Source organism: Lontra canadensis, unplaced genomic scaffold (assembly GCF_010015895.1).
Source record: "Lontra canadensis isolate GAN:19392208 unplaced genomic scaffold, GSC_riverotter_1.0 scaffold176, whole genome shotgun sequence".
Lineage (NCBI taxonomy): Eukaryota > Metazoa > Chordata > Mammalia > Carnivora > Mustelidae > Lontra > Lontra canadensis.
In genome coordinates, this window is record NW_022631170.1 from 141,203 (window position 1) to 167,115 (window position 25,913).

General features: G+C 46.4%; 1 protein-coding gene across 1 annotated transcript; it reads right to left on the bottom strand.

Annotated features, from left to right (window-relative positions):
* Positions 1-292: 292 nt before the first annotated feature.
* On the bottom strand, positions 293-1,582 carry LOC116860449 (olfactory receptor 6Q1). Its single transcript, XM_032846504.1, has one exon. The coding sequence runs from the start codon at positions 1,580-1,582 to the stop codon at positions 629-631; it is 954 nt and encodes a 317-aa protein (XP_032702395.1). The 3' UTR covers positions 293-628.
* Between the last annotated feature and the right edge of the window lie 24,331 nt (positions 1,583-25,913).

Consider the following 25,913-nt stretch of genomic DNA (forward strand, 5'->3'; position numbering starts at 1 on the left):
CTCAGCCTTCTTGCTCTCTGGAACCCTGTGTTGACCGTGTAAATAACAAGAAGCCCGTAGACTGGGGACTGGCAAATGCTCTCTGTCACAACTACTCGGTCACTGTAGCACAAAAGGAGTCATAGACAACAAATATGGTGTGACTATATTCTAGTAAAACTTGATTTATTGACACTGAAATTTTAATTTTATTGAAGGATTATGCATCATGAAATATTATTCTTCTCTTGATATGTTTACAATCAAGTATTAAAAGTATAAAAACCATTCTTAGCTACCAGGTCATTAAAAATAAGTGCCGAGTTGGATTTGGCCCACAGCCCTCAGTTTGCCAACATCCTAAGGGATGTTGACCCTACGGATGGAAGAACTTGGTTCTCTGAATGCCTGTTGACCAGAGCCACTCACCAGCCTGGAACACTCACTCTGGACTGGTGCAGGAAAGAAGAAACCTTCCCTCTTTAAGCCACATTATAGTTAGGTGTCTCTTGTTATAGCAGATGAACATTTTACTTTAACAATACCTAATCCATGGTTCCTGACTACCCAGGTCACTGCTCTCTCACTAGTCCTCTCCACCCTCCTTCTGAAAAGCCAAGTCAAGGAAACTAGGTCCTCACCTGCCTCCTCACTGACCTCCCCAAGACCTGAAGGAAAAGACTTGGCCCAGAGCTCCCTTCACCTCCTTGTTCCGAAGACTGTAGATGAGGGGGTTGAGCATTGGCGTGACAATGGAGTAGAAGACAGACACCACCTTGTTGAAGTTGATGGAGGAGGCCACTTTGGTCCGGACATACATAAAGAAAAGAGTGCCATAAAAGAGGCTCACCACAGTCAGGTGAGCCGCACAAGTGGAGAAGGCCTTTCTGCGCTCAGCAGCTGAACGGATGTGCAGCAACGTCCAGACGATGTTGCCGTAGGACACAGAAATGACTGTAGAGGAGGCCAGAAGCACCGCCAGAGAGACTAGAAAATCTGTGGTCTCCTTCAGGGTGACATCTGAGCAGGACAAGGCTAGCAGGGGTGAGGCATCACAGAAGAAGTGGTCGATGACATTGGGGCCACAGAATGTCAGCTGGGACATGAGGTAGATAGGCAAAATAGGTGTGAGGAGGCCCCCCAGCCAACAGGCAGCTGCCAGATGGACGCAGGTGCCCCACGACACCAAGGCCCCATATCGGAGTGGCATACAAATGGCCACATAGCGGTCATATGCCATGGCAGCCAGTAGAAAACACTCGGTTGCCCCCAGGAAGGTAAAGATGAAGAGCTGGGACAGGCACCCAGCATAGGAGATATTCTTGCCCCCACCAACCCCAATAAAACCAGCCAGCATCTTAGGCACTGTCACTGAAGTATACCAGATTTCAAGGAAGGACAGGTGTGTCAGAAAGAAATACATGGGTCTACGAAGCCGATGGTTCAAAGCCACCACCAAAATGATGGCCAAGTTCTCCACCAAGGTGAACAGGTACATGGCTAGAAAGAGTGTAAAGAAGAGGAGGCGTGCTTCATGCACCCCAACAAAGCCTACCATGACAAACTCTGTTACGTGGGTCCAGTTTGGGGAGTATGACTGCATGTGTGGGAGTGAAAGTGAGGACATTCATGGCCTCGTAAAAGAAGACAATTCAAAGAGAACCTGGGAGGATGGTGCACTGAAACATCTTTCATCTTGGAAGAGGAAAGCAAAGTCAAGACACTGTCCTTGCCCTCAAAGAATATGTAGTCTGTGAGGAGGTCTAGAAAACAGGCAATTTCGGTACAAAATTTAAAGTGCTGGATATGGATGGGGATATTATGGGAGGAAATAGCAAAGAAGCTCCACCAGTCCGGAGGAATCCAAGAATATTTTCTGGAGGAAGTGTTGTCTCAACTGGAACCTGGAAGATAAGGATAAGTGAGTGAGATAAAAGAGATATAAAGAGACCACAGCAAAGGGGCACCTGAGGGGCTCAGTCAATTAAGCATCTCCCTTCCCCTCAGGTCATGATCCCAGGGTCCTAGATCGAGACTTATATCGGACTCCCTACTTCTCCCTCTGCCCCTTCCCCACCCCATAAATAAATAAAATCTTGAAAAGAGAGAGAGAGAACACAACAAATATAAAATTCCAGATACCAGAGAGAACACCATGCATTTGGGAAACGTTAAGTAGATACAGGTCACCATGGAAGTTAAAAAGCTTGGCTTCCTGATCAAGCATACCTGGCTTTAAATACCAAAGAATTTAACTACTAGACCAATGAAATTTTAAAATAGATAATCCCTCTAAAGCCTTTGGCACCATGTTTGGGTCAATACACAGTAGAGAAAAGTTTAAATGTTGACTTCTCCTGGAGCCGAGTATGGAGGGAAGACAGCTCTTGTCGAGCCTGAGGAGCAGGCGAGGACATCATGAAGATCGAGGAGCCAAGTTAAGGGAAAGGACAGAGCCAAGCTTCAGTCTGAGGACAGACAGCCTTGAGGAGCTTAAGCAGAGGAGCAAGCTAAGCCCTCTGCCCTTCATAAGAACCACTTTTGCTGTACCAAGGCAGCTTTGGCTTCGTGCCAAATCCTTGGTGCCACCATCCTTGGTGCAAGGATGAAGAAGGAACACAGAAAATAGGTGGGGAGGTTTTTGCATGTGTAGCATGGGGTGATGATGGCCACGTGCATGAGGCCTGGGGAGTGAACAAGGCCGTCAAGAGACAGAAAGGGGCACCTGGGTGGCTCAGTAGGTTGGGCGTCGCCCTTCATCTCGGGGTCCTGGAATCCCCACACGGGGCTCTCTGCTCAGCGGGTAGTTGGTTTCTCCCTCTCACTTTCCTCTGTGTTCTCACTCTCTCTCAAATAAATAAAGTTTTGTAAAAGAGAGAGAGACAGAATCAACAGGATTGTGTTTGAATCCAAGTTCCAACATCAACTTGAGATATATGACCACGGGCAAATCACTAAATCATTAAAAACAGAAAATTAAAAAAAGAAACCTAGAGAATGCAAACTGGTGCAGCCACTGTGGAAAAAAGTATGGAGATTCCTCAAAAAATTAAAAATAGAACTACGCTATGACCCAATAATTCCGCTACTGGGCATTTACCCAAAGAAAACAAAAACACTGATTCAAAGGGATACATGTATCCCCGTGTTTATTGAGACATCCTCTACAGTAGCCAAACTGTGGAAACAGCCCCAGTGTCTTTCGACTGATGATTGAGTAAAGGTGTTGTGGTGGATGGACACCATGGGGTATTACTCAGCCTCCAAAAAGAATGAAATCTTGCCATTTGCAACAACACAAATGGATCTAAAGAGTAGAGTGCTAAGTGAAACATCAGTCAGAGAGAGACAAAGACCCTAGGATTTCACTCATATGTGGAATTTAGGAAACAAAGCAAATGAATAAAAGGGGGGGAAAGGAGGTACCTGGGTGGCTCAATGGGTTAAGCCTCTGCCTTCGGCTCGGGTCATGGTCTCGGGGTCTTGGGATCTAGCCCCGCATCAGGCCCTCTGCTCAGCAGGGAGCCTGCTTCCCCCTCTCTCTCTGCCTGCCTCTCTGCCTACTTGTGATCTCTGTCAAATAAATAAATAAAATCTTTAAAAAGGGGGAAGGGGGGCGAGAGGGGAAAGAGACAAACCAAGAAATAGATTGTTAACTGTAGAGAACAAACAGACGGTTAGCAGAGGGGAGGTAGGCTGGGGGGAGGGGGCGCTGAAATAGGTGAAAGGGATTAAGGGGGTCTTTATCTTGATGAGCACCGAGTAATGTATACAACTGTTGGGTGACTGTATTGTACACCTGAAACCAACATAACATGCATGTTAACTATCCTGGAATTAAAAATTTTTAAATAAAAAAGAGGTGAATGAGATAACAAGAGGTGAATAAGAGTAAGAGAAGTAAGATTGTTTTCGAGTAAATGAAAGAATACAATGTCTCCGTTATACAGCAGTTTAAAATCACAGCCCCAAATTCTTTGACACTCTTATTAAAAAACAGAGACTGTGGCCACTTCCCCTGAACCCAGGCTTGGAGACTGCTTGACTACAGAATGAGACAGAAGGCAGGCTGTGCCAGTTTCCAAGCCCAGGTCCTAAGACACGGATTCCTCTTCCTGCTTTATGGAATGCAGGCACCACGGTATGAGGAAACCCAAGCAGCTGGCAGAAATGCCGAGGCGGGAAGGAACTGAGCTCGAGGCTCTGAGGTCCGGTGGAACTTGTACGGACAGCCGGCCTGGTAACTGAGCCATCTGGGAAACAGAACGTTAGCCCCCAGCTGAGCTAGCCCAGCAGACACCACCAGGCTCTCCTGCGGAGCCGTCCCCCACATTGCAGACTTATGAGCTAAATAGGGGATTGTTGTTACTTTAAGCCACTAAGTTTGGGAGTGGATAGGTTAGCAGCCATATGTAACTGAAACTACGAGGTCCTGGTTCTGCAACCTCGGGTGAATTAGTCACTATCTTGCACCCTCTGGAAGAAGAGGTATTTTGTCTTGCCTACACTCACAGATGCCTACCCTGGGGTTTGAATTCAGGTTGACAAGATCTAAAACCCTCGCTCCTTTCCCTAAAAAAATAATTAAGCGGGTTCCTGCTGGCTTCAACATTGCATGATTTCCCGGCAACGGCAACGGAAGTGCATAGAGACCCAGTCAGGGAAAGGTCAAAGTCCTCAGATTCCAGCGTGCATCTGCCCCATGCCTAAATCCACAGCAAATGGTCCATAAACACAGGCTTCCTGGCCAAATCACGGCATCGCAGCCCCAGACACTTTATACTTCTGCGGGCTCTAGGACGTTTCAGGACACAATCCCTGCACATTTCTCCCCTCTGCAAGCTGCCTTATAATGTGGCAGCTTGGGAGCAGGGCTTACACTTCCTGGGCGCCCATCCTCACAGATGCTCACAGCACCGACACGCTGCAGAAGCCCGATTTGACGTGCTGCATTATAAACAGGCTTCATCGTATCCCAAACCCTAATCTCTACTTAATAAAGTAAAATGGAGCCGAGTCTTGGTTTCCAAAAGCACAGTATTTAACCTTCATGATCTTGTGGGTCATCGAATCATCTCTTCCTCTGTTGCCCAAGACCCAGTTGCGTTCTTTGAGACCCAAGACCCTAACTCAAGCTGTCCAATGGATTGGATCTTTATACTGAGAAAACCACTCAGAAATTTCAAGTGCATAAAATACATGAATAGACATCCCATTACTTCATTTACTAACATATATTCATTCCCTCTCATTCATTAAAAAAGGAAGAAAGAGTCCTCCAATTATCAAACTTTTGGCAAATTTTGAAATCGACAGCATTTAAAACTGATTAATCTGTAATTTATGGATGTGGTTTACCCAGACTTAGGTTCCTGCCACTTCCCCAGTCACGCACTCCTCAAGGAACCCCTGGGTGTCAGGCACTGTACTAGGCACCAAACCTGTAAGAGTTCATGAGCCTTGCTCTTGAAGAGCCCAGAGTCTTTCGGGGGAGACAGGGAAGCATCCAAGAGCTACCACAAAACGTGGTGAGCTCCTTTTCATGCCTCTGGGAGAACAGAGCGGGGGCAGTTAGTCTGGCCCCGAAGGAAGACAGGCTAGGTGAGATCAGAAAAGAATTTCCCAACCACATGACAGTGAGGGACAACAGAATCCTGGACTGACAAAAATCAAATCCTTGACTGACAAAATACTAAGCCTAGGGCGCCAGGGGGTCTCAGTCCATTAAGCATCTGCCTTCAGCTCGGGTCGTGATCTCAGGGTCCTGGGATCCAGTCACATGTCTTGTTCCCTGCTCAGCGGGGAGTCTGTTTCTCTCTCCCCCTCCGCCCCTCCCCCTGCTCACGCATTCTGTCGTGTGTGCACTCTCTCTCTCAAAAAAATAAATAAATGAAATCTTAAAAAATAAAAATAATAATAATAATCCTAACAATCCAGGTTCAGCAGAAGAGACTGGGATGAGCCAGGGAGGAGAGTTGTGAAAGATGAACCCGTGAGAGGAGACTGTGGGGTCCCCACCGAGGCAGGAGGGCAAGACAGCAGAGCCCCATTCAGATGTCAGACTCCTCAGTGCCTTCATACCCAGGTCCACCACCTTCTAACCAAATTGAGATTAAAAAAAAAAAAAAAAAGAAAGAAAGAAAAGCAAAAAAACACCTAGACAGAGGGCAACATCCAACCCAACGGAATGCATTTCTCATGGACTCGTGTGAGTCAGCAGGGATGCATTCAGTGAGGAAAGTTTCTGGGTGAGTTTCAGGAGGAGCTGAGCCTCTGCTCAGAGCACTCAAGTCCTGCGTTTGTAGGAGAGGAGCCTCCCTCCGAGGAGGGAGAAGAGGATGTTTACCGAGCTCTTCCCATGGCCCACATTCTGCAGGGCTTAGATCATCTCCTTTCACCCGACAACCAGGCTCCAGCCCCATGACCTAGGCTTTGTAGACACAAGACTGTCCTGGGTTTCATGCAGTTGAGAAAACAAGCTCAGAGACAGCAAGCGACTCGTGTCAGATCAAAGAACTAGGACGTGACAGAGATGGGACATAAACATCCACAGGCCTGCTGCAAGAGCTGGCCTTCCCTCCCCCTGCCCAGGCCACCTCGCTCTGCCACAGCCTCTCACTGAAGGACACCCCTGCATCCTGGGAGCTGCTTGCCTGTGAGGTGAGCTCCTCTGGACAGGTGCCCCGCAGGTTCTGGGGCTATTAACCCACAGGCCTCCTCTCCGGGTTGAAAGGAGATCAGCCAAGGGCACGTAGGGAGCAAGGGGCCAGCAGGGAAGGGACAGTCACGAATGTGACTGAGTGCAGAGAGAGGCCACACAGGCGCTCGGCGAGGTTTTCCCTGACAAATATGGAAAAACAGTTTGGGGCTCAGGCAGGAGAATCCAAATTGCATTCCCACAGCTGTTTGCATGTGCAACTGCGTGACCAGCTCCCTGTCCCCTCCTCTCTCCGCCTGGCCTCCAGAACACTTGTCCCCAGCGGTGAGAAGGGCTGCCCAAAGTACTCACTAGCATGCAGGCAAAAATTTTGGAAAGCAGCCACCACCCCAGGGCAAGCAGGCAGTGGTGGGTGGGCTCCAGGAAGCTAGGCTCCCTGCTCCCACTCACTGCATAACCCCCTTCTCTGGCTCCTGCATAACCATGGCCCATCTCACACCTTCCAGGTGCAGACAGCGCGGGTTTCCAGCATGGCCTCTGAAGTTAGGGGAGTGGAGCTCGGCTCTGGCACCATCAGGGACCAGCTCTAGGTCAGGAAAGTCACTTACTCTCGCTGAACCTCAGCTTTCTCAACTCCATGCAGGGGACACGACACACAGATTTGCAGGGCTGGTCTAAAGATGGAAGGAAACAGCAGGAAGTGGCGTTCAGGGCCTTTGCTCTTCTTGTCTTTGTTTTCTGCTTATGTGGCTTCCTCCTGCACTTCCTGCAATTCTCTGCATAAGGACATTTGACCAGAGGCCCGTTCTGACCGTCTGCCTGAAAATGCAACTCCATCACACTCTGACCCCCTTCTTGCCTTGACATTTTTCTCACAGCCTCAATGTCATCAGTTAGACATTTATTTGTTTGGCTATAACAACACACACACACACACACACACACACACACACACAGCTCCTTGAAGACAGTGCCTTTGTCCACAACTGTGTTGCCATTGCCAAAAGGAGTCACTAGTTTGTAATCTGCATGCAATCAGTTGTGATGTACTAAAGGACTGGGTACATGTTTGAGCGTCCCGCTGAGCTAAAGTGCTATTTCCTTTCCACCTTCAGCTACTGGCCTCAAGGCAACAAGAAAGCAAGGAAGCTCACCAGCACTTCCGGAAGGAAGTGACCTCCTGTGTGGGTGTGGATGTCTCTGCAACCCTCCTACCCATCAGCTCTAAGACACCAGGTGCCTGTGGATCTAGGCTAGCCCGCTCCCACTGGCCCGTGGGCAGAACAAGTAGAATTGATTTTACATATCATTTCCTTTTCTTAGCTACTGACCTTGCTTTCAAACTTCCTGAAAAACTGTACTATCTCAGCTCCTTTCAAACTCCACTCCACTAAGCCCTCAAAGACCTCTGTTGCCAGGTATCTGCGAAGGAGAAGAAAGAGACCTCACATGGGAGGCTCCCAAGAGCCTTGCTTCAACCAGCTAGTAAGTGACGGAGTCTGGAGGAGAATACAGGCCAGCCTGACCCCACAGCCCACCATCTTTCCCCCATGCCACCGGGGCTTACTTAGCATTCCTACCGCCAAATCTGACCAGTTAACTGGGAGCTTCTAACATTATTCTGGTAGCTTCTGTACTGAGTAGGCATGACCTGCTTCTCCAAGCTACTCACATACAGTCTCCCCATAATGGGAGCACAAGGGAAATGCAGACACATGAAAATACATGGAACATCTCTGCAGCCAGATATGCAACAGAGACCCAGTGCCGGGGTGAGCTGGAGAGCAGAGGGAGCCAGAAGGGACATCGAACTTTCTGAGCTTCTAGCTCCTAATCTTTAAATGGGAGCAATTCCTGCTCTTCTGGGCTCCCAGGATATTGTGAGCATCAGTGAAATAAAGGACGTGCAGGCTCTTTGAAAACGTTAAGGGTACATTCCAGGAAGACCTTCTTATTTTCTTGCTTCCATTGCTCACGGACTATGTGATTACTGTCAACTTTCAGCAAAGGGAGAGCCTAGGGGATGACAGTCTTGGGGGGACCCCAGGGATGGCCTTGAAGCCTCAGCTGATTAACAAGAAAACCGATTCTGCTTAGACTGTAGGTTAATTTGATGTGACTGGAAGGGGCGAGCAGAGATGAAGGGGAGCTAAAAAGCCCCCAAAGTCCTTGGCACCCCTAGTCTATGTGACCTTAAGCAAACCAGTGGAATTCTGTGTGCCTCCATTTCTTCGGTTGGAAAATGGGCTGGTATTTAAAACCCCAACAACTCAGCAAAAAGAACTTTTGAACCAAGAAAGGAGATGACAAGTTGGAGCTGCTCTGAAGAATGGATTGGGTTATACTCAAGTCAAGAATCCTTACTCTGGGGCACGCCAGTGGCTCCGTCCGTTGAGCGTCAGACTCTTGATTCAGCTCAGGTCATGAGATCTCAGGGTCATGAGATCAAACCCTGCATCAGGCTCCATGCTGAGTGTGGAGTTTGCTTAAGATTCTCTCACTCCCTCTCTCTCCGCCTCTCTCTCCACCTCAAGCTCTCTCTCAAAAAAAAAAAAAAAAAAGAATCCTTACTCTAGACTTGGTACCTCTTTGGGGTTGACGTTCTTCATGTGCCACCTTCTGCATGCTCTCCAGGTGTGAGCTTGGAGTTTCCAACTTTGGTGTAAACTAGAAGCTCTCTCCAGGTGGCTCCAAAGAGCCACTCACCTGCCCCCTACTACTTCCCCATCTCTTCTCTGGGAGAACACAAAGGCCCAACGTACTCAGAACCTTGGGGCTGGTGGCAAATGCAGGTCAGGATCTCACTGTGGGACACAGACCCCAGATTCAAGAATCAAAGTTTCTCTGAACTTAAGGAGTAGGGCAGAGATCCACCATCAGCTGAAGTACAAAGGGAAGAAACAAGGGTTGTCACTGACGATAAGATGACTCGTATCCCACGTACGTGGCTCTTACACCCCAGGGGTCTCCCGTGGGATCAGGTCCCCACAGAGGTTCAAAGCACTCAGACAACAAAGGAAAGAAGATAATAAATCATGGAAAAGTCTGCCCCAGAGGATGTGCAGAAGCTCCACAGGAGTCCCAAGTGTGCAAATTAGCTGGACAAACATCCCTGCAGGACGAGGGGACAGCCGAGGAGAATTCCGTGCCAGCTGCACTTTGTCAAGGTCTCTGACTATACTCCAGTATAGAGTGGAATGAAATCTTGAGTCTTCCACCTTTATGGAAGATGCAAGGAAGCCTTCCTTCACTAGAATGGGCCAGATATCCCCTCCCTCCCTGCCTGCCCTTTACCCCTCCATGGGGGAAATCTACAAGGACAACAACGGATGTTACCTCATAGCTGCTCTAGACCAGGCTCTGTGCCACACAGACCTGGCATACCCAGCCTCAATCCTGAAGGAGCTCCTGGTCCAATAAGGGCTATGACTAAGATGCGTTTCTTTCCAGAACGTAGCAAATTGCCTTCCTTCCGAAAAACTTCCTCCAGACCATTTTGATGATTATCTGCAGGCTGAGTAATCTTTTCTCTCCTAAAAGGAAATGTGACATCATTTCACTATAAAGCAAAAAGAACCTCAGGGATGTGATCTTATTCTGATCGAAGGAGGCAGCTGAGCCAAAGCTAACAGCCCCCTGTGGACAATGGGTCTTCAACATTCTTAAACACACAGGATTGTTTCTCTTCATATCCTATGACCGCGTCCATCTAAATGCTTTAGGGACTGATAGCCTGTGTCCCCAGGTAAATGACAAAGCTCCTGGATGACAGCTGCCTCCCCCAGAACCTAGTGCCACGTGGTTAGCTTTGTGTAAAACAGCACAGACGTGGATTTGAATCCACAGGAGCCCCGTGATGGATGTGTTACCTTGACAGGGCGGGTCTCTGAGCCCATTCTCTCACCGACAAAGCTGGAAGATAATGCCACCTGACAAGGATGAGGTGAGAGACACCCGAGGTAACGGGAGTGAAGAGCCCCCTCACCCCACTGGCCCCGAGGCAGTCGCACTATAGAACTGCCTATAAATCGAGGCAGGGAGGACACTGAACAGTGACATACCTGTGTCCTTCCGCAATGGAAAATTTTCAGCTCTGACCCAATTTGACCCAATCTGACAGAAACTCTTCCTCCCCAAAAATGCAAAGCAAAGCAAACCCACCACCACCACCACTTCAGCGCTGACATCTGAGGCTGGTAAAAGCTGCTGGGAAGACCACCATGTAGCTGGAAGTTCCAGGGGAAAGAACCACCTGGAAAGCCAAGGAAACCAGCAAAAAGCCAAACGTCCGCTGTCACACCCCAGCCCCCCTGGTTGCTGTCTTTCTCCTCCTCCCCTCTCTCCCTCTGGAACATTCTGTCTTCTGCCAGCAATACTCTCCCTTTATAGTGTAAACCAACCCAGCCTTGCGGGTTTTCCCGAGTCTGTCACTCCGTTGTCCCAGTTTTACAGCCTAGAAGTCCAAAACTGAGCAATTAAAGGCAGAATGCTTCTCTCTGAGTGAAGGCAATAAAAGAGGCTTTTTGGATGATCAGATTCCTTTTATTTTGCTCTTGCCGAAAGAATCAAATATCCCAGCCCAGAAACCAGGACGCAGAGGAGGATGGGCAGAAGCAACGCTCTGACAGAGGAAGAGGAATCCAGACTGGAAGAAAGGCTGAGGGGTTTCGCCGGTTCCTCTGAGACGGGATCCGAAATCAGTGCTTGTCCTTTTATACATCATCGTGATGAAGATAACAAAATTGTATGCAGTTGTTACTCCAGCAGAGAGGCTCAATCTTCTCTAAATGATGATTTTCAGCCTTAAAAACATTCGGAAGCAAAGTCTGGCCTGGTATTTTGGCAAGTGTTCTTCTTAATGCGTTTTTATCATGGAATAATTCCGATATCTACACAAGAAGAAACATAATCACTTTATACCCGCTCCCCAGCTTTAGCCAATATTAACCTTTGACAATTGTTACGGAGTGAAGGTTTGCGTCTCCCCAGATTCCTACGTTAAAGCCTAATGCCCAAAGTGACGGTATTAGGAGGAGAGGTCTCTGGGAACGAATTTGGTCATAAGGACGGAGCCCCTGTGAATGGGATTCGTGCCCTTATGCAGGACATGCCAGGGAGTTATCTTGCCCTTTTCCCACCATTTGAGAATACAGAAATTTGGCCATCTGTAACCCAAAAAAGGGTTCTCACCAGAACCCATCCAGGCTGGCTCCCTGACCTCAGAATTCTGGCCTCCAGAACCATGAGAAATAAATTTGCTGTTTATAAGCCACCCAGTCAACGGTGTTCTGTTACAGCAGCCTGAACCAGGACAGCAATATTTGCTTAAGATCTTTTTTTTTTTCTTTTAAATACAATCAATGAGGGTCACCTCAGTAGCTCAGTCAGTTAAGTGTCCGATTCTTGGTTTCAGCTCAGGTCATGATCTCATGCTCATGAGATCGAGCCTCGCATCAGGCTCTGCACTCAGGACAGAGTCTGCTTCAGGTTTTCTTTCCCCTCCCCTTTGTCCCCTCCCCTCTCTCCCCTGTGCATGTGCTGTCTCTAAAAATTAATAAATAAAATCTAAAAATAATTGATAGATATGATAGATAGATAAAAACAAGGCAGGTACAGTTGAGGCCTTCTGTTCTATGTCTGTCCCCCTCCTCACAATTAATGAATATCATAAATTGAGAATTATCCCACTCATGCATGATTTATATCACTTGTTATTAAAATTGTTTTGTTTTGCATGCCTTTAAAATGTATATAGATGGTATCCAGCTCCATATAACACTTCATAATTGGTTTTTCTCACAGAATATGGTTTTTAATAATTTTTGCTAGGGCGCCAAGGTGGCTCAGATGGTTAAGAGTCTGCCTTCAGCTCAGGTCAAGATCTCCAGGTCCTCCAGATCTCCAGAGCCCTGCATCTGGCTCCCTGCTCAGCGGGGGTGCCTTCTTCTCCCTCCGCCCCCTCCCCCTGCTCGTGCTCTCTCTCCCAAATGAATAGATAAAATCTTTAAAAAATATATTTTTCATTATACTTGCATCTCAAGTTCATGCATTTTCCTTTCTGTGTATATTCTGTTGTATTAAAAAAACACAGTTTCCTTATTCATTCTCTTGCTCGGGAGCATTTAAATTGCTTCTACGTTTTGCTACTCCTAACAATGAACACTTTTATACATAGCATATTGTGCACCTCTGCCAAAGGCTTCTAGAGGAATCAGTGGTTCTCAAAGTGTGATCCCACCAGCAGCCGGAGTACCACCACGAGCACATCAGAATGCAAATCCTCAGCCCCAGACCAATTTCATTAGAAACTCTGTGAGGGGGTCCCAGGGTGGTGTGCTCTAATGAGCCCTCCAGGTGATTCTGAGACAACCTGAAGTTCAAGAACTGCTTCTCTAGGATGTACACCTAAGTGAGCATCTCTCACATCACCAAATGATACCAAATTGCTCTCTAAAGAAGTTGCCCCAACTATATTCCCATCTTTGGTGCCCCAAAGCCCCACGTTTTTTATTTCAGTGACTTTTTCTTTAAATGTTCAAATATTCTAACTGGCCTTTTTTCATATCTCTCCACTCTTATTTTCAGCCTATTTCCCCATATTTTTTTTATTATTTAATGGGAGTTTTGAGTTCATTTATTTCTTCTGAAGCAAATCCACGTTCTGATTGTTGGTTTGTCGACCGCTTTTCTCAGTAGTAGCTTTTATTTTTTAAGATTTTTTATCTACTTATTTGAGAGAGAGAGAGCACCAGTGGGAGGAGGAGCAAAGGGAGAGGGAGAAGCAAACTCCCCACTCAGAGGGGAGCCGAACATGAGGCTCAATCCCAGGACCCTGAGATCATGACCTGAGCCGAAGGCAGACGCTAAACTGACTGAGCCTCCCAGGTGCCCCTCAGTATTAGCTTTTATCCATCAGGTTTTTACTTGATTTACAGACTAACTGGGATATGAGGTAGTGTGTTTGTTTCATTCTCTCTCTCCTCCTCTTCCTCCCCCCTTCCCCCTTCTCCTTTACTTCCAAGTTCAATTATTCTGTTGAGCAGCTTTCGGGGGTCACCAGTCAAAATCCAGGTCTAGCAAGGATAGCAACAGGGATCGTCCTGCAGAGACAACGGGCTGTGGCCAACCCAGGCTGGGTCAAGGGGAACCATGACTCACACTTGGTTACAAGGCTGCTTCATCTTTCTCTCCCAGCCTGGAGCTGGATAGGACCCATTGCCCCTTCAGCATTTGGCAGCAGGTTTATTTCTAGCCTCCTCCCCTGAAGGTGAGGCATAAGGAATGGAGATCACGCTAGCTCAGGTCGTCAGTCAGAGAGCCTGCCTCTGCTTCCCCATCTCACAGGGAACACTTTTTTTAGAGAGAGAATGAGAGTCAGGGAGGAGGAAGGCTGAGGGAGAGGGAGAGTGCAAATCTCAAGCAGACTCTGTGCTCAGCACGGAGCCCGATGTGGGGCTCGATCTCACAACCCTGAGATCATGACCTCAGCTGAAATCGGGAGTCATGTGCTTAACTGACTGAGCCACCCCGGTGCCCCTCACAGGAAACACTTCTGACTCATGTACCACCACTGACTGTCTCTTCATCCAAAACTGTGCCAGTCCGCCCACCCCTTCAGCCCTGATTGCTGTTTGTGCTTTTCTGTGCCAGCTTGGATCCTCAAAAATGCTGGTCTTGTATTTAAGCCTCACTATGCCTTCTTCTGTTTTCTCTTTTTGTTTTAGCGGTACTGCTATGTCTGTGGAGCACAGAGGATTCTCACAGCATGCCCTCCGTTTTGATCTGGCTGTCAGCAGGTACTCTTAAAGCTAGAGAATTGCAAAAACCTCAACTGTGGTCAAAATCCGGATGCCCAAAGTGGCTCGACCAGGTCATTGTGGTAATGAATGCCCCCTCAGCCAGGCTGAATTTTGTCTCTATCTGTTACATAGTACTGAAGCCCCAGACCTACAAGAGGCAGTCAGATCCAAAGAGTAACTGAATCTGTGTTGAATATTCAATTCAAACTTAACAGAATAATAGAATAGAACTTAACAGAATTGAGATAAGCATTTGAAGTTAACTCATTTTAGAAAAATCTATTCCTATGATACATAATTATAAAACCTTGCTGTAGAGAGGACTGGTGGGGGAGAGGGGAGAGGAACTTAATACATGACTTAGTACATGTCTTAGGTCCATTAGGATGCACCTGGTATCAGGACACACTACAAAGGGGCCAGAGGATCCAGGTATAGAGGTCTTTAGAGAAGCAACAGGAAGAGAGAAACAAAAGGGAACAGGAAATGACTCTCCAGCCAACAGGAGGAAAGGATTCAAAACAGAAGAAAGATGATTATCACCAATGAAATGAAGTTTTCCTCCCTTCTAGTAACCTCCACCCTGCACACCATGAACAAGGAATTACTAACATAAATTCACAGGCTTTGGAAATCCAGAGAAGCTACTAGGAAGACAACATATGCCTAGACCCTCTGGAATGTGCTCATACATTCGGTGAGGACCGGGACTTTTCTGTGTCGCTCATAGATTCCTGCCTAAGGCACAGTGCGCATTTAATAATTGTGGAATGAAAGAACAGATGAAAAATGCTCAGAAAACGTTTGTTGTGGCAGATCCCAGTGCGAGCGTTTCTGAGGATGATTTACATTGTGGCTACAGAGAGGTAGCAAATCAGCAGAGGAAATCTCTCGGCCTCCAAGATTCAGTGTAACTCCAATGCCAAAGGGAAAGAAACAAAGCTGATAAATGTACGTCCAACACCGGTCGGGGGAGGATCAAAACAGGAGCATTCTCTCGCACTTCGGTTTTCTTCTTGGAAGAGAGTTAAGAGCACTTCCAGTGGTGTAGTTAGGGGAAGGTTTTAGGATTACGCATGCGCGGTCGTCCACACAGAACTGGGTCTACGCGGTAGGGTACTTAACACCTTCGTCAGAGTTGCTGCTCTTAAACATTAATCAGTAAGAGTATTTACCAGTCCCTACTATATTCTAGCACCTGGGAATCCGAGGGGATGGGGTGTGAAATGTCAAGAAGAAATGGCAGGCAAGGGCTGTTACCTTAGAAGCGGCCCGCGCCCACGGGGGGCACTGCAAGACGTCCTCACCTGTAGTACCTGAGAATGTCGGCAGAGGGCAGCAAAGAGCTGCGGGGCTGGGCGGGAAGAGGAGCCTGCCGGTCTGGGAGGTTCTATCCGCAGGAATGCAGTGGTAAGCGCTGAAACCAAGCCAGGAGTCAGGACCCTGGCACCGTCATTCTGGTTCAGCCACGGGCTTGCGGTGTGACCTTGGATAAGACACGTAACCTCTCTAGCCTTCATGTCTCAGTCTCTGAAATGAAGATAATTGGGTCTCAAGACTGTTGTGAACTTTCAAAGAACTGGAAGAGCTGCGGCATTCCACAGTAGAGTTGCCTGAGGGCAAGGATGGACACACACACACACACACACACACACACACGCACACGCACACACGCACGAACACGTCCTAAACCAGAAGCAGAAGACAAGAGCTGACTTTGAGAACTACATAAATATGGCTTTGGTGTTATCTTTAATTATAAAGAATATGTCATAACTGAAATATAGGTATGAGTCCCTGATGGTACACATACCCTCTTTGACCCTCAGGCACATGCAGCCTAAAATGTGAACGAGGCAAGACCATACTTTTTGTCCCCCAAATGCCATTTTGTCCTCCTCCCTGGGCACATGGAAGACTGGTGCTGGCTGATAACATGTGAGGAAAAGAGATGTCTGTCACTTCCAGGCATAGAAAGCCTCTATGTGACTCTCCAGCTTTTCTCGCCTCTTCCCAGCCGGAACACTTCTTGAGGACAGGCTTTGGATACTTAATATGAGTAAGAGGAAAATAACTGTGTTGTGTTAAGATAGACATTTGGCATCTATATGTTACTACAGCATGGCTGAGGCTATTGTGACTAATACAGTAACAGATGGTGGGGCGGGGGAATATTTAAAAAGGAAGCATGTGTAGCAATATCAACGTAATGAGAAAAAAACATGCCCCGCAAAAAGCAATGGATTTTACAATGTTTTCTTTTGTTTTCTGTTTCCGTCTCCCTTCTCTTCTTTCTTTCTTTCTCTCTTTCCTTCTCTTTCTTTTTTTCTTTTTGAGAGAGAGAGCAAGTGGGGGGAGGGGCAGAGGGAGAGAAAGACTCTCAAGCAGGCTCCACGCTCAGCCCACAGCCCAGAGCAGAACTCCATCTCAGGACCCTGAGATCACGACCTGAGCTGAAATCAAGAGTAAGTCGGGCATTCAACCAGCTGAGCCACCCGGATGTTCCTTACACTGTCATTTTCTAATGAGTAAAGATGTACGCCACCAAGATTTGCCATGATGCCTTATGAATTTAAGCATATAAGTTCAATATTTTATAAAGAAATGCCATTAAAAATGTAAAGAAAGATGGCATCCTTGAAAGGAGAGTCATAGAGGAAGGCATTGAAGAGATGTAAGCAGAGAAAGGGCATAGTATGACTTGAGTTTTAGCTCCTGCTGTTGAATTTTTCAAAATAGACTGCAAAGGGGCAAAGGCAGAAGCAGGGAGACTAGTGAGGAGACTACTGCAATAATCCAGGTGGAAAATCTCAGTGGCTTGGACTGAAAGAGTAGCAAGAGAGGTTATAAGAAGTGGTCAAGTGCTGGACACATTTGGAAAGGACAGACAATAGCCATTCTTGGCTGACTGGGAGTCTTCAGCTTAGAGATCATATTGAAAGCAATATTAGACCACATGGATGTGCCTAAGGAGTGAGTGTAGGTTAGGAGAGGAGCAGTAGGAAGTACTAGGAAGAAAAATCATCCAAGAACCGCGCCCTAGGCATATCTATGTGATGAGTCTGGGAAGATGAAGAAGAACCCAGGAAAGAGACAGAGAAGGAACAGCCAATGGTAGAAAGAAAACTGGACAGTGAGCCACGTGAGTGCCATGCAAAGAATGCATCTGGGGGAATCCAGTATTGTCAACTATGTCAAACACTGCCAATACGTTAAGTAAGATAAAAGCTGAACTCACCATTGGATCAGTAACACAAAGGCCATGGGAGATCTTGTAAAGAGCTGTTTTTGGTATTGTAGTTGGAGTGAAAGCTTATTGGAATGGGTCCAAGGAAAAATGAAAGAAGAATTAAAGGCAGTGGACAACTACTTAGAGAAGTATGGCTACAGAGGAGTGCAGAAAAATAAGGCAATAGTTGGAGGGGACAGTGGTTCAAAAGAAGGTTTTTTTCAGCCAAGAGAAATAACCAAATGTTTGTGCGCTGTTTGCATGTTTGTTTATCCTTAATGTATAATGAGAGACTCCATGCCCCTTTCCATCCCTTGGTTCCCAGACCACTGAACCCACAGAGTGAAAGAACATGGGCACCTGGGCGGCACGGTGGGTTAAGCAGCTGACTCTTGGTTTTGTCTCGGGTCATGATCTCAGGGTTGTGCAATCCAGCCCCAAGTCGGACCCCACATCAGGCTCTGCACTCAGCTCATCATTGCTTGAGACTTTCTCTCCCTCTCCTTCTGCCCTCCAACCCCCTCAAACACTCTCTTTCAAATAAATAAATAAATCTTTTTTAAAAAAAGAATATGACAAGCTCGTGATGGCTTCAAAGAAGACACCACATCCCTCATGACTGGCCCAGTGATGTAGCTATCTCCAAGCGCCCACTGTGAAGAGCAGCCATGAGGCCAGTCATAGATGAGGCCAAATGGGAGACTGCCACCTCTTTAGGGTACTGCTTTTTATTTAATTACTTTTTCTTATCAAAGGACTTCATTATGCAGTTACCACGAGGCTCATAACAAGGAAAAGCCACCCTGCTCCACTCCTCCCAATGCCCAGTCTCCACACCCCAAAGCGATCACACTCAACCCCTTCATTTATTTCTTATCATGTTTACGGTCTTATTTCTAGGTCACATGCTTGCAGTTTATTTTTTCATTGCAACATTTTAATTTTTCACTTCATAAGATAGAAAACAAGGACTTAGTTCTTTTAACTCACACACCACGTCCACATCTCTATATCCCTTATTCTCTTAACAAAGTTGTGTCAAGAAGTTTCGTTACATGGAAACTTAACGCATACATTATTGGCTATTGAAAAAGTCATTCATAACTGAGACATTTGGTATGTTATGAATACATACACTTTCTCATATGACTTTTTGTTTTTCCTCAATTAATAATTGCCTCAGTTTTCCAGCTGTGCTTAGTTTTTTATGTACTTATAATTGACACATACTCAAACTATCCCCAAACCATTTCCAAAGAGAACTAAAAACCCATCTCCAACACCAAGTAAATACACCAAATAATCCATTAATTCAATGTATTTCTCAGAGACGTATCTTCAGGGGCCCTACATACTCCTGCTTCTCTCTCAGCTGGTTGCCTTCTTGATCCGAGGCACAGCTGTCATCCTAGGCCACATCAGGATGGGCACTCCCTTACCCTCTCTCCTCTTTGGAGTCTCTGTTTTCTGGATCTTAGATCTTCCTCTTTTCTTCATTTATTTCCTCATTTTGCTACTCTCTGTGAAGCTTCCTGACACAGGGCACCTGTGAGGTATATTTTAGTGACCTGCAGATCTGAGCTTTTCTCTATTTGACCATCACATTCGTTCAGTAGTTTGTCTGAGTGGAATTCGATGTTCATGATCAACTTCTCTGTCTTTTGAACATTGTACCCCACTGTCTTCTGGTTTCCAGGGCTACTGCTGAGAAGTCCAGTGTCGTTTGATACTGGCCTTTTGTTTGTCAGCTCATTTTTTACTCTCTGGAAAGTTTATAAGATCTTCTTAATATCCCCACAATCTAAAATTTTATCATTATGTGTCTTGAGACAGTTCTGTCCTCATTTGTTTCCCAAACACTCAGTGAACTTCTAAATTCTGGAAACTCATATCTTTCAGTCCTAGAAATTTTTCTTTCTCATTTCTGTGATGATCTTTTCCCCTCCAATTTTTCTATTCTCTCTTTCTGGAATTTCTAGTCATTAGATTTTAAAACTCTTTGATCTCATTTTCTTCTGTTTCTTTATTACTTTCCATTATTTTATTCTACATTTATTTGAGAATATTTTCCCAATGGTATTTTGCAAGTCTATTGAATTTTTAAATTTTCTTATCACACTATTACTATTTCAGTATCTTTCCTGCTCTTCTTTTTATGGTACCCTGTTCCTGTTTACGGAAGCAATTTAAATCCATTCAATTAGCAATATTTATGAGGCACTTGCTTTGTGTCGTTTTTGAGTACTGGTAATAGAAAATTGAACAAGACAGGGTCCCTGCTCTCATAGGACTTCCATTCAATTGGGAATGACAAAGTAAACAACTAATGGATAAACTATATAATATCAAGAGACAATACTGCTACAAAAAAAAATAATAATTAAAACAAGGAATGGAGGGGCGCCTGGGTGGCTCAGTGGGTTAGCCTCTGCTTTTGGCTCAGGTCATGATCTCAGGGTCCTGGGATCGAGCCCCACATCGGGCTCTCTGCTCAGCAGGGAGCCTGCTTCCCCCTCTCTCTCTGCTTACCTCTCTGGCTACTTGTGATCTCTCTCTCTCTCTCTCTGTGTCAAATAAATAAATAAATAAAATCTTTTAAAAAAATAAAAAATAAAACAAGGAATGGAAATAGAAAGTGATGGGAAGTGGCTCTTTCCCACATCCTATCTCAGTCCTCATATGATATTCATTACAGTGTTTTGAAGTTGACATCTGCTCTCTACACTCTGTTTCCTCTGAATTCCTTGTCTGGTTGTTGACTTCAATCTTGTCTTTCATTCTAGTGTCTTTCCCCCAAAGTCTTGGCTGTCCACTCATATTTAAGAGTGAGTCACAGCTCAGCATGCCTGGGTAGGGTTTCTTGGCTCATAGGTTCCATCAAAGGGCAGTTGAGAGAGACACAGACCTCTGGGGATATGAATTATGGATAGTCCTGTCCTTCTAGTTGGTGGCCTCCCTGGAGAGGACTGTTCTACATCCCTGCTTATCAGCTATGAGGCTGGCCACCAACATTCTGGGAGTCAAATGGTGTTAAGCAGACTAAGGAAACCTCTTAAAGGTTTTCATTAGTTGCTATTTTCAGTCTGACACCTAACAACTACCCTCAACTGTGTCTGGCATCCCCAAATCCAAAAACTCTGGAATTTAACTTCTCCCAAGTAAAAGTTACTCCCAGGTTTTTGCTGGGGCAAGGTAAGGAATTTGGGGATACACCTGCTCTTTATTTGGACTTTCAATTCTCTCCTGGTTTTTTAGCACCCGTCTACCTCTGCTTTTAACCTTGCATTACCAACTCTGAGTCTTTAGGGACCTCCACAGTAAGACTTAACTAATGTCTTATTGGCTCCTCCCCACCCTTTGCAGGGGCTCAGGAATTAGCTGTATTATTAGTTTTTCTCAACTACTCTGTTCTCTCATTCTCCTTTGTCTTTATGGGTTCCTACACTTTCTTTTTCTTCTGCTGACATTTCAGTAGATTCATAGAAAGGAAGATGCATAGACGCATAAAATCATATTCTCAGCCCGCATGTTTAACCAGAGGAATTCTTTTGTAGCAGCCACTCCTAATTGTTGCTGATTTAAAAAAAAAAAAAAAAAGTAAAGTAACAATTCTTGAATCATCACAAGTGTTAGTCTGAGTTCACTTCCAGGCAAAGCAGGGAAAATCTATTCCCACACACAACAGTCCAGCCTTGTGGGATGAAGTCTTCAGATTAACTGCCAAAAGTAACTCAGAGAAGGGGCCCCGTTAGTGGATCAGTCAGTCAAGCTTCCGACTCTTGATCTCAGCCCAGGTCTTGATCTCAGGTTCATGAGTTCAAGCCCCACACCATGCTGGGTGTGGAACCTACTTAAAAAAAAAATAGAATAAAAAAAATAATAATAACTCAGAGATGATTAGCCTAAGCCTTGAGGGTTTCCTCACATCTAGGTATACACCAAGCGAGCTTCACAAGCTTGTGACCTATGCAACCACAGAGGATCCCACGCTCAGAGTGTCCCATGCTTGGCTGAAAGCTCTACAGTCTCCATCTTGAAATTCTTAATAATTTTTAAGCAAGGAGCCCAACATTTTCCTTTTGCCCAGGCCCCACACCATCACACGGTCACCCCTGTGGCTAGTCTTGGCTATGCATGAGGTGCAGACATCCTGGGAAAACAGTCTTGTCAACCCCAGGCAAGAGCAGGATGGGTAAAGGCAAAGGCCACAAAGTTCACAAGCGAAAAGCCCGTCTGATGTAAACAGTTCATTAGCCTGAGAGCTCTGAGCTGACTGGCCGTGGAGCTCAGCGCAGGCCCATTGCTGAACATCCAAGCCAGTCTTTAGTTTTTAGATACTCTGTGGATCCGTCCGATGCATTCAGCTGGACACAAATAAGACATGTGAATCACACAGAGAGAAGGCAGTCACAAGATCCGCACCAGGCCGTTTCTCTGCTGATTCTGAACAGCCTTCTGAGAAGCCATTGCTGTGGTTTCTCTCCCTGTGGCCCGACCACTTGCCTCTGCCTCCCATCTAGCAGTCTCTCCTGGTCTCTGCACTCAGAGCCTTGCACGGGCGAGCCTGCACGCACATGCCCAGGGTCCCACAGAAGTGTTACTAATGTTCCATATCCCTTCCCCCTCCTTCCTTACCTACAGAGCACTGATATTTGTGCATGTGGCAGGCACGAGCCAAGCTGAAAACTCTCTGTCCCGGCCTCTCTGACAGGTAGCCCTGGCTTCTGGCCAATGCAGCTCAAGTGGCTGGAACTATGGATTTCAGGCCATTGGCTCTGGTTTTTCTGGAAATGCTTTATTCCCTTGACCTAGGGATTATCCCTTCTTTTGCATCTTGTCCGCATCTCTGCTGCCTGGACTTCTGGAGGGATAGCGGGAGCCACAACAAGCCATTCAACAAACCTTTTGCAAGTGAGTATTTGCTCTGTGCTCGGCTCTCTTCCAGACTGCGGGGAGAGCCCAAGGCCAACAGCAAAATACCCGCCTTACTGGTGCTTATGCTCTCCAGCGGACCATCAGGCAATGCAGAGAAAAACAGAGAGAATCAGAGCGGCCTCAGCATTGACTTTTCTTTCATTTCTTCCTTTTTTTTTTTTTTTTAAGATTTTATTCTCTCAGCACCCGGGTGGCTCAGTTGGTTAAGCTTCTGCCTTCGGTGCAGATCATGATCTCAGAGTCCTGGAATCGAGCCCAGCATCAGGCTCTCTGCTCAGCGGGGAGTCTGCTTCTTCCTCTTCCCCTGCCTGCCTCTCTGCCTACCTGTGATCTCTCTCTCCGTCAAACAGATAAATCTTTAAAAAAAAAAATAAATAAATAAATGAAAGATTTCATTCTTATGTAATCTCTACACCCAACGTGGGGCTCAAACCTACAGACCTCAAATCAGGGGTCCCATGCTCCACTGGCTTGAGCCAGCCAGGTCCCCCAGCTTTGACATTTCTGAGCAGCTGATCTAAAGATAGGGACTTCATCAAGAAAAATAAATTTTGTTCACCCTCTTAGGGCTACTTAAGGAATAATGCATAAGGAATATTAGAAATAGCTATGACAGGAGAAATGAGGTCTGTGATTTATTTTGGAACCATAATTTAAAGTAAAATAAAATTTTTTTAGATTTATGTATGTGTGTGTGTGAGTATGTATGTGTCTTTTTTTTTTTTTAGAAAAAAATAGACAAAGCAAACATGGGAAAATGTTATCATGGATCTGAGGGAAGGATATGTCAGTGTTTACTATATTATTCTCTTTATTATATTACAATCATATGGTTATACTGTTATTTGATTTTTCTACATAAGAAGGAGGAAGGAATCGGTGATTTATCTGGATCATGTAGGAGGTCTTCCTATGAATAAGGTATTTTTTAAAAAGAAGGGCCAGCCCCACCATCCATGTGGAGAGGAGGTGCTCGGGCCCCCTGGGCCTCTCCTCTGCATTGTGGGGAGGAGTTTGCCAATCCTGTTGTGCGAAGGGCTTGTTTTGGAGAGAGCCTCCTAAGCCAGCGCTGCCCAGGGTGCCAGACAACAGACACAGAGCTCCCTTCCCAACTCCAGGCTGGCTGTTTGTCCCTGCTCACGGAAGACAGGCTGTGGCTGCTGGCATTTGCCCTGAGACTTGCTCTCATGCCAAGGGTCCAGGCCAGCCAGCTGCTAGGGTGTGGGGTGGAGACGTCGAATGCACCCCCACCACCTGCCACAGCACCATTCACCAAAAATAATTCGACACTCACGTCATGTCCGTTGGCAACAGCAGGACACCACCAACTGTGGAATGTTGCCTCTCGATCCAAAGGGGCCCACTGTGATGTGATGGAGGGTGAAAGAAGCAAGTGGCAGAACAGTATTTTAGACTAACCCCCCCTGTGCTGGAGAGAAAGGAGGGACGGAGAGGGAGAGGGATGCAGGGGAGGAATGCGGAGCAGAGGGGAAGGGAGAAAAGAAACAGAAAACGAAAGAAAACCTGTATTTGGATGTCTGTACATATAAATTTATGTATATACACACATATAAAAAAATCTTGAAAGAGTGATTATTCTTAGAGTGTATTTAAAGGCAAAGGTGAGACGCTCTTTTTTTCCTAATTTTTCTTGTATACTGCATAAACTTTCTGAATTAGTCTATCTTCCTTGGTATTTTTTTCTAACGAAGAAAAGTAAGGCCAAGGCCTCTCTAACTGGTGCAGTGAACAAAGGCACAGTTCAATCCAGATCAGAGGTCAGCCGCCTACCGTGGGTGCGCCAGTGACAGCTGGCCACCTGCTTTTCCTAAATAAAGTTCCCTGGGATCCCAGCCCCCCCCCCACTCCCACCCATGTTGCTGCGGCAGCTTCTGTGCTGTTAACACCAGAGGGGACCGCATGGGCTGCAAAACCAAAAACATCCACTCTGTAGCCCTCTCCAGAAGTTTGCCAATCCCTGGTCTAGAGTCACACTTGCCTCTGAAATGGGAGTGGTCCATCGACTTAGAACACTGACCCGAAAATTCAAACTCTGAGAAGCAATAAAAGGTGAGTTAAATGTCACCTCCTTATAAAGTCCATCCCTGTTCCCTCAGTGTCCGTCCATCATTCTGGGCCAGCTTTCGTCAAAGTGTTTATCCCATCTGCTACGTTCGTGTTTGTGTATGTTCGTCTCCCTCCCCTTAATGTGAGAGCTGGGAGAGCTGGAATCTTCTCACTCAGGGTTGTCCCTATAGTCCCAGAGCCTAGAACACTGCCTGGCCCATGGGGCATGCTCAAGAAACATTGTTTGAATGAATGAATGAATGAATGGCAATTCAGTCGCAAAATTTCCCCATTAGGGTGAAGCAAGACTCTAATGGGAAAGAAGATGAGCAGCTCAATCGATCAACAACCCACGAAGGTATTTTCAAGGTCTGGAATGTAACGCTCCGTAGTTGTGGACGCGTGACTTTTCTGTTCTTCTGTTGAGTTCAGAAGGAATCTGGAGAAGAGCATGTGCCTGGGGGAAAGGCGGCAGTGAAACGTGGCAGTGCTGGGGGTGGGGAGAGGGGCTTAGTGTGGATTTTTGGTCTAAGGCAAGGCCCAGAGTCTTCACCTGAAAAACAAAGATATGACAAGATAGGGAACTCCCCTAAGGACACTCTGTGGGGGCCGTCAGCACCACACACAGAGGAAGAAGTCAGGGGCAGAGGGACCAAACTGGAATCCCTCTCTGCCTCCAGTTCCTTTTGAACCATAAAGCTGTCAGCTGAGACCAACAAACCCCAGGCAGTCCAGGAAGGGCCTGCGTGCCCATGGTACCCCCGGTGCTGACAGGCAGAGGGTGCCACAGAGACCACAGGGGGCACGGGTTCTCCCAGAGTCGAGGGTCGTGTGCCAGGCTGAGGGAAAGACGGAAGGACAGGGCAGAGACTTGGAAAGGGATTTGGTTATTCTGCTTAAGAACAGAGAAAAGAGATGAAGGAAATGTGGAATCTTTCCCTTTGGGAAGAAAATCATATATGACTAATAGGAATTTTTATGGGTTTTGTCATAGACTGAAACTGTCTCCCCAGGATTCAATAGAGCTTTTCGGTTTCCCCAGGACTTTCAGTAAAATTGCCATTATTCATTCATCCTTTGTTGATAGGCTGTGCTTACTGGGAAACAGAACAACGTTCCTGCTTCAAGGTGGGTGTAGGGTCAAGAACAGAGGCTACTCAGGGTGCCCAGTCACATCAGAATTACAAGAATAGCCTGTTGTACTCAGCTGGCCCTCCAGGTCTTATCTCTGCCAGGATGAAATGCA